General features: G+C 45.4%; 2 protein-coding genes across 2 annotated transcripts in view; one reads left to right on the forward strand and one right to left on the reverse strand.

Annotated features, from left to right (window-relative positions):
* Nucleotides 1–12,103, forward strand: part of ATRN (attractin) — a 427,246-nt gene that overhangs the window by 364,911 nt on the left and 50,232 nt on the right. The gene's annotated exons all lie outside the window — the stretch shown is intronic.
* The window catches only part of GFRA4 (GDNF family receptor alpha 4), a 145,449-nt gene that overhangs the window by 48,265 nt on the left and 85,081 nt on the right, over nucleotides 1–12,103 (reverse strand). The window contains exon 2 of the mRNA XM_032765830.2: nucleotides 3,979–4,257. Within this exon, the coding sequence (XP_032621721.1) occupies nucleotides 3,979–4,257 (279 nt within the window). The remainder of the gene's footprint in view (nucleotides 1–3,978; nucleotides 4,258–12,103) is intronic.

Raw genomic sequence — 12,103 nt, forward strand, 5'->3', positions numbered from 1 at the left:
AGTCAGGTGCTCTAATTGGCCACAGCTGTTCTAGTTAATCTAAAGCAAACCTTCCTCCCTTGGCAGGGAATAAGGCCCCCTGCTAACACTCTTATGCTGCCCTCTGGCCATGCTGTATCACATTAGGCATGAACCACCTGCTAAAAGACGTATACGTTCATCAGTAATTCTCTTGCTCAAGTATTTGACTATCTTGGTGTCGCTGATATGATGGGCAAAAGTTCTATTATGTCTGTCAGGTAAATACCACACGTGCTTCTCTCCAGCACCTCACAATGGCCGTGGAAGGCGATACCGAAAGTAGCTGAAGTTTTGACTATGCCAAGCAATATTTTTAGTACTTGACATTTCTTAATATTTTCAGATGCTTGTTTATCAAACCAAGCTTTGATATGGTGACCTTTCGTGAACTGCAGTGCTGCCACACGACTGCACATGTTGTTTGCTCCTCCCCTGAGCACTGACTTTAGTATAGTCTTCCAGTCATTGTTAGCGATGTTGATTTCTGAGTTTTCGTATCACCCAACAGCCAACAAATGTGACTGTATGCGTAACCTGAAAGATCTGCGTAAGCTAAGCCACTTGTGATGCAAACCTTCATACAATCAAGTTTTCATTCTGTAAAATGAAGATGAAAAGTGGTGATATGTAGGGAAAAAAGGGAAACTCTCAATTTGGCCTGTTGCTCAATGCCTGGCAAGGACTAATCTGTAAAAGTATATGCAATAGTTTAGGTGATAAAACGCTTTCCTATTTGCTACGGTAACACAGTTAACTAAAAACAACAACAACAACAATAGCTAATGGAAGCAGAGACGCCGGGTTGTGTATCTCTCCACAATAGCCCTGGAAATGCCCTGCTTTGGTGATTTCATTGACAGTGAACTCAACCAACAAGCAACCCAAAAGAAGGGCCCAATTGTGCAAGACGCTGAGCCCCTTTATTTCCCAATGACTTCACATCTCGGCACTCAGCGCCTTGTAGGCTCGGCGTAAGAGCTGCACTCTGGTTTCTGAGAGATGGGCAATGCGGCCCTTGCTGCTGGTACGTCTGGGCAGCACCTTTCCCGTTCACTTTGTTTGCTCAGCCTCTTAATCCAAGCGTCACTCTTGGCACCTTTGCTTTCTGCTCCTGTCAGCGTTTTATTAACCTATCTGTTCTGCAGCCTATGGTTGGAAGTGTCCGTTTTATTCCTCATTTAATTTTCATGGTGCATAAAACACTGGCAGGCCTGACAGGGGAGAGTTATCGCTGCTGATGTGCACTTTTATAAGGGCGCTTAAAAGTATTAAATCAACATTTACTAAAATATTTGCAGGGTGTGGGGATGAAATTTGGTGTCAGGAGCATGCGCCACAAATCTTACACATCCCAAAGACACGGTCAGGCAGGAAACTCAACAGAGTTTGGTTTAGAAACATAGAACGACAGGGTTAGAAGGGACTGCAAAGACCGTCTAGTCTACCCTCGCCAAGATGCAGGATTTGTTGTGTCTAAACCATCCAAGACAGGTGGCTCCAGCCTCTTTTGGAAAACCTCCAATGAAGGAGCTTCCACAACCCCCCAAGATGTCTGTTCCATTGTCCTACTGTTCTTACAGTCAGGAAGTTTATCCTGAGATTTAATCTAAATCTGTTGTGCTGTAGTTTGACCCCACTGCCTCTTGCTCTGCCCTCTGTGGCAAGAGAGAACAGCTTTTCTCCAGCTTGTTTATGGCAGCCTTTCAAGTGTCTGAGACCACTATCATGTCCTCCCGCCATCTCCTCTTTTCCAAACTAAACATATCTGGTTAGTTCAGCCTTTGCTCATGTGGCTTGTATTCCACCCCTTGATCATCTTTGTCACTCACCTCTGGATCCTTTCCAGTTTTTCCGCATCCTTTCTATACTGCACTGATCAAAACTGGACACAGTTCTCCAGCTGAGGCCTAACCAGGGCCGACTAGAGTGTTACTATCACCTCCCATGACTTCCATGCTGTGCCTCGGTTAATGCACCCCAAAATTGCATTTGCTTTTTTTGCAACAGCGTCGCATTGCTTACTCATGCTGAGGTTGTGATCCACCACAACTCCCAGATTGTTTTTTTTGGTCACCCACACCACGTTATTTCTTCAACACAGACTTTACAGGGACATTTATATAAAATCAACATAAACAGTTTTAGTTTATTCCTTTTTTTTTAGAAAAATGCTGCACTTCCCCAGCTATAGATCTCTACCCAGGACACAAACATTACAGATTAAGTCTCGTAGCCACTGGAGAGTTAGATCATGATTATTGGCCTCATTATACAGATGGAGAAACTGAGGTACAAAGCAGTAAAGAGATTTACTAGAGGTTACAAAGCAGAACTGTAGCACAGTTAGGAAAAGAACCATCTACAAGTACCTATATGGGAAGGGATCTAACGTTGCAGACAAAGGCATAACAAAATCTAATGGCTGGGAGCTAAAACTAGACAAAATCAAGTTAGAAATAAGGTGGATGTTTTTAACAGTGAGGGTAATTAACCATTGGAACAACTTACCAAGGGCTTTGGTGGATTCCCCACCACTGGGTGGCTTTAAATCAAGATACATGAAACAAACAGACACACTCTAGCTCATCCAGAAGATATGGGCTTGATGCAGGAATCGATGGCTGAGATTGCTATACGATCACAATGGTTCTTTCTAGCCTTAAAATGTATAAATCTATTACCCCCTGATCTCCTGGCTCTCAGTTTCTGTGCTTTAACCACACTGAGTATCCCCTGTGTTTTGCATTTCTTTCCCAGTGCTGGAAACACAAATACAACATCCCTGTGCTAATGTGTGAGTTGCGTCCAGGTGGTGTCACCACAAGCACGGGGGGCGGGGGTGCAGGAGCATCCACATTCTGTCACTGATGCTCTCTGCAGCCTTGGGAAAAATACTTCATAATAATAAATACCCCACCCCACAGCTGGGGAGAAATGAAGCTGAGCGAATTTGGGGCTTGATCCCAAGTGCTTTCCACATGGAACTCCCAGAGAAGTCGTTACAATGCAGGCTACAAGCTCTCTGGGGGATTGTTTTCAGCGGATGTTGGTAAAGAGCCCAGAATGATGGAGCTTGACTAGGTTCTCTGGGCGCTATGTCATAATGATAATAGATAAAGAGGGCAATGCAGAATTAGATGAAAGGCTTTGAAGATGAAATGGTCCAGCTGATAGGGCTGGCATAGCAGCTCTGCGCACATACCCCTAGGCCCAGCCCTCACCTTAGCTTGAGGCATGATGTAGCCACTCCGATATGTCCTTGCTAACACCATTCTGGATACCGTTGGTAGCGGGACTGAAGTATGTCTACACTAGAAACTTTGCAGCTACACTGCTGTAGTGTAGACTCTCACCACAGCAATGGGAGGGGGTCTTCTGTCGCTGCAGGAAATCCACCTTCCCTGAGAGGCAGTAGCTAGGTTGAAGGGAGAATTCTTTCATCAACTTAGCACTGTCTACACCAGGGCTTGGATTGGCTTAACTACGCTGCCAGGGAGTGAATTTTTCTTACCCCCGAGTGACATCGTTGGAGCAACCTAAGATTTAGGCGTGGACCTGACCTGAGTGGCTCAAGCGACTGACTGCAGAGCCTGTCATATCTAAGTCACTGCTAGTCCATTGAAGGAACCAAAAGTCTCTATCATCGGATGTGGCTGGTGGGAAACCTGGGAGAAACGGGTAGGTGGGTCTCAGCCCAGATCCAAGTGGGCATGAAAAACTACCACCAGAGCCAGCACTAACTGCAAACCAGGTGGGCATCTGGATGGCAACTCAACTTGCCTGGAGAAGGTTTCGGTCTGCCCATATCAAGGGGGGAAGAAGCTAGCCCAGCTGCTGCCTCTGCTGATCCTTTTCTGTGGCTAGAAGGAGCAGGAACAGGCATGTTTCACCAACACAAATTTCCTTTTTAAGACCCTATTTGGAAAACCCGCCCGCTAAGACATGGCCCCGACTGACCTTCCATCAGGGTGTGGTGGATGCTCCAGTAGACGCTCAGGCAATGTTTCTCCTTCTTCATGCCCCGTTTACACTTGCAGCCAGAAAGCTGGCTGGACAGCAGTGCCGTCACCGTGCTCCGGCACTGGTTCTTGGCGTCCGGTCCCAGTTTGTTGGCACCGTTGCCCGCGATGCATTGCCGGAGGGTCCGGAACTTGGAGCTGCAGCTGGGATCATTGGTGCAGGACTCCCCGGCCTGCAGGCAATCTCTGCCCGAACTCACTGCTTCCGTCATGGCTTCTGCAAGAGAACAAGAGAGAGAGAGAGTCAGGGTGTGATTCTCCCAGACTCAAGATCAAAGCAATTCAACAACATCTCCCACTTTCTGGGCCAGGCTCTAAATAAGCCTTTGCAGTTCTCAGCCTGCTCACACCAGGATCCCCTTTTCCTTACAAATACTCCACTTTCAGCCAGTGGTTCCACTACTATTTAGGAATGGGGGAGAGGATAATGACCGCCTAACTCCTGGGTGGGGTCAAGACCCCCAGGATGAGAAGGTCTGCCTTACATCTCCTGTTGGGTCCTCCTCAACCTCACAGAGTGGCCCATTCCCCAGTGCGGTGATTCCCTCAGTGCCAGTTTTGGACAAGTGCAAAGGACTTTGGGTCATCTCAGAAAAGAACCAATTGCAAGTAGCTGGGGGTGTGTGTGGTTGTGCTGGGAAATCCCCTTCTTTAGAGGCTGTAACGTAGCATGCCCCCCTTGCATGCCCACCACTGGCCAGTGGGGTAGCTCACAGCAGACGCACATCACAGCTTGGTCTTTCAGAACCTCCCAGGACTGCTCCAGTTTGAATTCATCTGATTTGTTTGAAATGTATTTTATGGCACAAACAGCTGCCACGTCAAATGGTGTGAAACCACCTTCTCGCCTGTAGGGGAGGCTCCTTTCTCCTTTTGGCACCTTTGGAGGAAGAAGTATGGTCCAAAACCACACCTCAGAGGACTTTGTGGGCTATCATCCATTCTATACATGGGGCTTCTCCCCTCTTCTTCATTCCTCCCCAGCAATCCCCATTTCTCTCTGCCCTGACTTCACTAACCCCACTCCCTCACGTGATCCCAACAGAGTCATCTCTCCAGGCAATGCAGCATTAGGGTGTTTTTGGTAAGAGCTGCTTCTGTGCTGGCTAGAATGGAGGGTACCAGCTGGTGTCTGGCTGTTTAAATTCTGCCCATCCAAGCTCCAGGCCAGCACAAACATGGCTACCCTGAAATGCCGAGGTTGGCTCTGAATCACTGCAATCCTGTCAAACTCCAGGTCATCTCAGATTCCCCCATCTCTGAAAGCATAAATTGTCTCAAAATTTTAGACAAATTTTAGTTCAAGGCAAGCCTGATTTATTCATGGATCTTGATTTATTCAGCACTTTAGGATTGTTTAGATCACTCCAAAAGGTGGACAGAAACATTCTTTTAGGCATGCATGAAACTCCCCCTTCAGCTCTTATAATCTTAAAAAAAAACTGAATCAACTTTCTTCAAACTGAGCTTGCTCCCTAAATCTTAATGAGATCGATAAAACAAGCTAAGTTTGGTGCCTCTGCCTTCAGTCACTGCTGAGTTATCCATGCACAAATTTTCTGAGCAGAACATACTGGGAAAAGGTCTACACATTTTTTTTTATATACGCAACTGGAAAAAACGGACAATGGATTTTGCTCAGATGTTCTAAAAGTGTCTGGGCTAAGAAAAAATGTGCAAAATTTCAGACTAAAAGGAATTAGTTTGTCAGCGTCACATGAGCAACTGGCAAAGGTGTGTTGGACTGGATGTTGGGACTCAGTGTGAACTCCAGCAGACACTAACCACGCTGGGTATAAACACAGATAATCTGCAAAGACCATAAGGTACTTTGGGAGTCTACTTAAAATAAATGAAACATTCACAGAGTCAAAAATCTGCCTACAAAATATAAAGTGAGTATGTTCTCAAGCTGAGACCCACTCACATGAAGAGAGATACCAGGAGCAATATTTACAGATCAAGTTCTAATGACCCGAATGCTGGTGCTTTCTGTTTATGATGCAGACACTGGAGCAACTTTAATGGGGATGTTACAAATGACCCATTCCATAATCATGTTATTTAATAACTAAAAGATCTAGGAGATTTTTATTGTTAGCAGTATGTTTGCTGGTAAGACAACATAACATCACTTTTCCCCCAGTGAGGCCCTCAGGAGTCATTTTATGCAATGTAAAGAAAGTGTCTCTCTGAGAAAAATCTCTGTAATTTACAATATGGAGGATGCATCTTAACCTGCCCATGAGCGAAAGGGACATAAGAACGGCCATACTGGGTCAGACCAAAGGTCCATCTAGCCCGATATCCTGTCTTCTGACAGTGGCCAATGCCAGGTGACCCAGAGGGAATGAACAGAACAGATAATCATCAAATGATCCATCCCTTGTCACCCATTCCCAGCTTCTGGCAAACTGAGGTTGGGACACCATCCCTGCCAATCCTGGCTAATAGCCATTGATAGATCTACCTTCCATGAACTTAGCTAGTTCTTTTTGAACTCTGTTATAAGTTATAAGAACTTATCTAGTTCTTTTTGAACTCTTGGCCTTCACAACATCCTCTGGCAAGAATTCCACAGGCTGACTGTGCGCTGTGTGAAGAAATACTTCCTTTTGTTTGTTTTAAACCTGTTGCCTATTAATTTCATTTGGTGACCCATAGTTCTTGTGTTCTGAGGAGGAGTAAATAAAACTTCCTTATTTATATTCTCCACACCAGTCATGATTTTATAGATCTCTATCATATCTTCCTCCCACCTCCCGGGCCACTTGTCTCTTTCCAAAGCTGAAAAGTCCCAATCTTCTTAATCTCTCCTCATATGGCAGCCATTCCATACCCCTAATAATTTTTTTGGCCTTTTCTGAAGCTTTTCCAATTCCAATATATCTTTTTTGAGATGGAGTGACCAGATCTGTATGCACTAAATCAGCTCTTCCTTGCCAAAGATGAGCAAGTTCATGGTCTTGCTTTCACCATGTTCTTTGAGGGGTCTCTCTCAACACAATTCTACCTTATGATTTGTACACTGCTGCCTATCACCATGGTATGTGAGTGCCAAATTCAAGTCACTGGCATTTGCACCACAGATATGGGCTTTTTTCTTGCTGCCCCTTTGTTGTAGCAGAACTTTCAGCTCCCTTCTCTCTTTGTGTATTTTGAAAGTCCTTTTTCCTGTATTATTCCCTTTACTTGATGTCAATTCCACACTGTTACTGTGGGTTGGTGGGGTCAGAAGTTTATTTTCACATCCTGTATATGGCTATATATACCCGACCTGCCTTTGATTTTGGATCTCCTTCTGATCTCACATCAGAGTAACTTTCCTTACTTTAATGGAGTTACTTCTGATTTTCACCATGTGAGGGAAGTCAGGATCATCCCAGGTTTTAAATAGTATTCAGAACATCTATAGTGCTTTTCACTCATGGATCTCAAAGTATTTTACTGACCAAGCAGGTTTCACTCTGCACTATGGGGACAGCTCCATCTAGCACTAAAACGTAGCTGGCTCTGGGGCGAGACATCGCAGAGATGTGGATGGTGACACTGGGCAAGAGTTTGGGGAATGACGTGAAACACGCTTTGTCCAACAGCAGAGGGAGTGTCAGGTTAAGATTTGAGCAGAGTACTCGGATGCCAGGTTCACTTGCCCCAGTTCTCCAACACTAGCCCAGCATTGCAGTGTTCATGTTGCAAACCTATGACAGATAAAACACATTTCCACTGAAAAATTTCGTTCGCATACAATCTGCCAGTGTCCCTTTAAATACTGACGTTCTGCAGTTACAAGGTGTGGATTCAAAACCCTCAAAAGGTTTAGGATTCAGGCACAGTCCTGAGGATGACCATAGCGATTGCTGTTATTTCTGAGACAAGCTATTCTCTCTAGGGAAAGCTTATGTCAAAATTAATGTGTTAGTCTCTAAGGTGCCGCAAGGACTCCTCAGTCTGTTTGCTGATACAGACTAACACGGCTACCACTCTGAACTCTAGGGAGAGTGTCAGTGGCCTTGTTTTCTACTGCTCAGAGGAAAATGGCCATCCAAATCCTCCACTAGGTGGCAGTAGCTATTTACTGTCATTCTAGTTTAATTGAAAGGCTTTTACTTAATTCACTTAAGCGTTGATGAGAGATGCCAGAAAGCACAAGAGTCTGAAGTCCTCTGTTTATCCATGGACTCCTACCCCTGGCAACATGTCTCCACTCTGATTTTCAGGGCCAAAGGATGCTGTGAGTCTCCAGCCCCATTCCACCAAGATTCCCAGCTCGTTCTGGGAGTTTTGCAGTGTGGACACCTGCCTAGTAGGGGTGGGCTAACGTTATCAACTGGTTTCATGGAAGGGCCACCAAACGGCCGTTAGATGATCCTGGTTTTCATATCCTGACAGTGAAATTCAAACTGGTTAGTCGATACTGATATGTCTATTAGCAGCAGAATACTTAATATTTGAAAAACTGACCTTCAGTTTATTCAGAATGGCCCAAATATAGTCAAACATGGCTTTGATGGAGAAGATAACCACAAAATTGGGGGGGAAAGACACCAAATTTTGTCATCCAAGGATGAAGTTGTGCAGTTGTGAAGTTACCTGGCTCATCTGTATTGTCGTTACCAATGTTAAGATTACATTTGTAGCTTGTGTATGTCTATTTGTCCGGTCAGGTACTCAGGTGTACATGAGAACAGAGCCCTTTATAGACAGCAAAGATTTGATTTCACACGCGCCGGTGGAATAATGATAGTGCTATCATGATTGGTTAATGTGCATCGAATACAATGCCTTGCACAAAGAGAATCAGTATTGCTCAATTTTGTGTCATAGTCACCGTTCTGCTTAGGCTACTAGAGATTCTCTTTTAGCATAAGTGCTAGAGGCAAAAGGATTTGGCTTCTCTCCCCACCCGTTCCGGGAAGCTCAGAGTGACTGTGACGGGCAGCATAGTGACAACCCTACAGGGGTAGTTAGCCAATGATTTGTTACAATACCAAATGCTTGAAGGTGCTGCACAAAAATAATGAATAGGTTGCGTTGTCATGAAACGGACTGTTGAGAAGCATGTTATTATGCTAAGTTGGAAATGAAATACACCAGCTCCCTAGTATGCTGTGAAAAGCACAACAGAACCAGCAACGTGTAAGGCCACATTCACATTGTGACACTGAACCAGTGAAGGGTTGTTCCTGGCACCTGCTCCAGGGCGGTGTCCAGCCCACTACTAAATAACCCACGCGCTGGAGCTTCCACCAGTCCCCTCTGGGAGTGTTTCTTTATAGCCACCCCCACCACACACATTGCATGGCTCATGCTGTTTGGCTAATTGTTTTACTGAATTAGGTCAGAGCAGCCAACACAAGTGGCCCCTGATTGATAATGATTGTTATTAGTAGCGCTCAGTGGAATTAGGGCTTTGGTGTAAAAACAGGCTTTAAATCCCAGAACAAAACGTGCAGCTAATGAAACAACTACACAGGGCAGCTTGGTCGGTTGTTACTAACAATCCTCCTGGCTAGGGAGATGTTTTGCTCAGAATTCTTTGGTGAGAGCGGTTTAGCAACCGGACTCATGAGGTTCTTGGAGCAACGCCAGCTGGTAGGTGCAGCAGCAGCTTGCACAACTAAATTGGGTTTGCAGCAGCATTTAGGCCAATCAGCTTAGGCGCTGCAAGTCTGGGAGGCGGGAGAAGTGAAGCAGCCACAGAGTGTTCGGGGAGGAGACCGGGCAGGGGTGAGCTGGGGCGGGGAGTTCCCCTGCGTGAGGCCCCTCCCTTACTTGCTGCAGGCGGCCCTCCGCGCACTTCCCTGCCCCAGCTCCCTCTGCCTAAATGCCGGTGGCGACCAGGGCGGCTGAAGATCTGGCCGCTGGGGTCGCTGATGAACAAAATGCCACCCCCCAAATCTTAGCGGCGGTCACCTAAATGGTTGCACTGGCCCTGTCACCACCCTCCTAGTGAAATAGTGTTTCCTAATATCCAACCTAAATCTCCCCCACTGCAACTTGAGACCATTGCTCCTTGTTCTATCATCTGCTACCACTGAGAATAGCTGAACTCCATCCTCTTTGGAACCCCCTGTCAGATAGTTGAAGGTTGTTATCAAATCCCCCCTCACTCTTCTCTTCTGCAGACTGAATAACCCCAGTTCCCTCAGCGTCTCCTAGTAAGTCACGTGCCAAAGCACCCTGATCATTTCCATTGCCCTCCACTGGACTCTCTCCAAAACTGGATGCAATACTCCAGATGTGGCCTCACCAGGTCGCTGTTAAACCATGCAGGGATGTCCGGACATCAGACAAGTTCTCAGATGGTCCCCTGCAAAGTTATATCCACACTATCTGATACTTATGTGGCATTACTTCAGAGCATTGTTTGTGCTGGGTCTTAGTCCAAGAAGGATACTGGAACACAGCCCTCGTCTCAATGCAGCCAGTCATCAGTTACGTGCAGGATAAGAAGTGCTCGATATAAGCTTGAAAGCTTGTCTCTGGGCTGGTCTACACTACGGGGGGAAATCGATCTTAGATACGCAACTTCAGCTACGTGAATAACGTAGCTGAAGTTGAATATCTAAGATCGGATTACTCACCTGTCTTCACTGCGCGGGATCGATGTCCGCGGCTCCCCGTGTCGATTCCGGAACTCCGTTGGGGTTGGTGGAGTTCTGGAATCGATCCCCAAGCAATCAATTTTAACCCGCCGATACGGCGGATAGTCTAGACTTAGCCTCTGTCACCAACACAAGTTAGTCCAATGAAAGTTATTACCTCCCGCACCATCTCGTGCAGGATATGAGTCAGGATTCTTTATTCCAGACACCAACATAAGAAATACATGCCCTGATAGCTACATTGTGTACAAGGATCAAATACAGTCCAGCTCCAGGCCTTTTCTTTCTCTGTAACAAACTTTTTCAGCAGACACCAGTTAGATGCATTTCTCCTGGCTGCTGGCCACCCAGGAGGGCCCTTGCCTCTCTCATTAGTGCATGGAATAAAGAATCTCAAATTTTATTTTGCAGTCAGACCCTGATTGTTGCCTGGTGCTAGGTCTGCCTCACCTGGGTTATGTTATAGCTGCTCCATAGAGCTATTCCACTTTCATGCAGACCTGGGGGATAGAGCTGAGAGAATAATGATTTTTTTCTGTTCACTGACAGTTCCAAGAAAATAAGAACTCATTTTGGGTCCAAGTAAAAAGGAGCTTTTTTCAGAATTTTTTACCTGAATTGTAAAGTCAAACAAACAAGCAAAAACATGGCTTTGATCTGAAATAAAATGTTTCATTTCAGTTTTAACTTTTTTAAAATGTTGGACTTTTTAACAATAAAATTGAAGGACATTTCAAAACAAAAAGTAGTTTCAAAACAAAAATTGATTTTTTCCCCAAAGAAAACGTCAAAACTAAATGTTTTGACTCTTTCAGAATTTTTTTTTATGCACCATTGAGCAAAACCAACATCAGTTCACAAAACATGTTGGTGTCACCTAAATCTGCATTTTTCACCAAAAAAAGGTTTGCCCAGCACTACTCTGGGACCCTCCCTAGTATACATTTCTATAGGACCTTGTAAGAGTTTATACTCAGCAAGTTCTCCAACGTACTGCGTCAGCCTCAAAATCCCCTTTTCACTGTCATTATTCTTCTCCCTGCATTTGTTGGTGACTGAAACTGTCCTGCCTCCATGTCTCTGCATGCTGCGACCATATCAAATTGCACAAACTGAGCAGGGTCAATACTTTATTAGCGCATCAGGGAAGCCCAGATGCTGTGGGAAGTGATGCTCATGATCTACTGCTCCTCCCTGAGAGTCAAAACCAGCCCAATGCTTCAGACAGGTGCTGTCTTTTGGGTGAAATGTAACATTGGCGACCTGCCAGGGGTGGGTACTGACTTTTCACCCTAGCCCTCTCAGGATTTGAGGAGGTGTTTTAATGTCTGTCGGACAGTTGTGATAACAACACTTAGACTCATAGACTCATAGGTCAGAAGGGACCAATATGATCATCTAGTCTGACCTCCTGCACAAAGCAGGCCACAGAACCCTACCCATCCACTTTTATAA

The sequence above is a fragment of the Chelonoidis abingdonii genome, chromosome 5 (genome assembly GCF_003597395.2).
Source record: "Chelonoidis abingdonii isolate Lonesome George chromosome 5, CheloAbing_2.0, whole genome shotgun sequence".
In the NCBI taxonomy this organism is placed as follows: domain Eukaryota; kingdom Metazoa; phylum Chordata; order Testudines; family Testudinidae; genus Chelonoidis; species Chelonoidis abingdonii.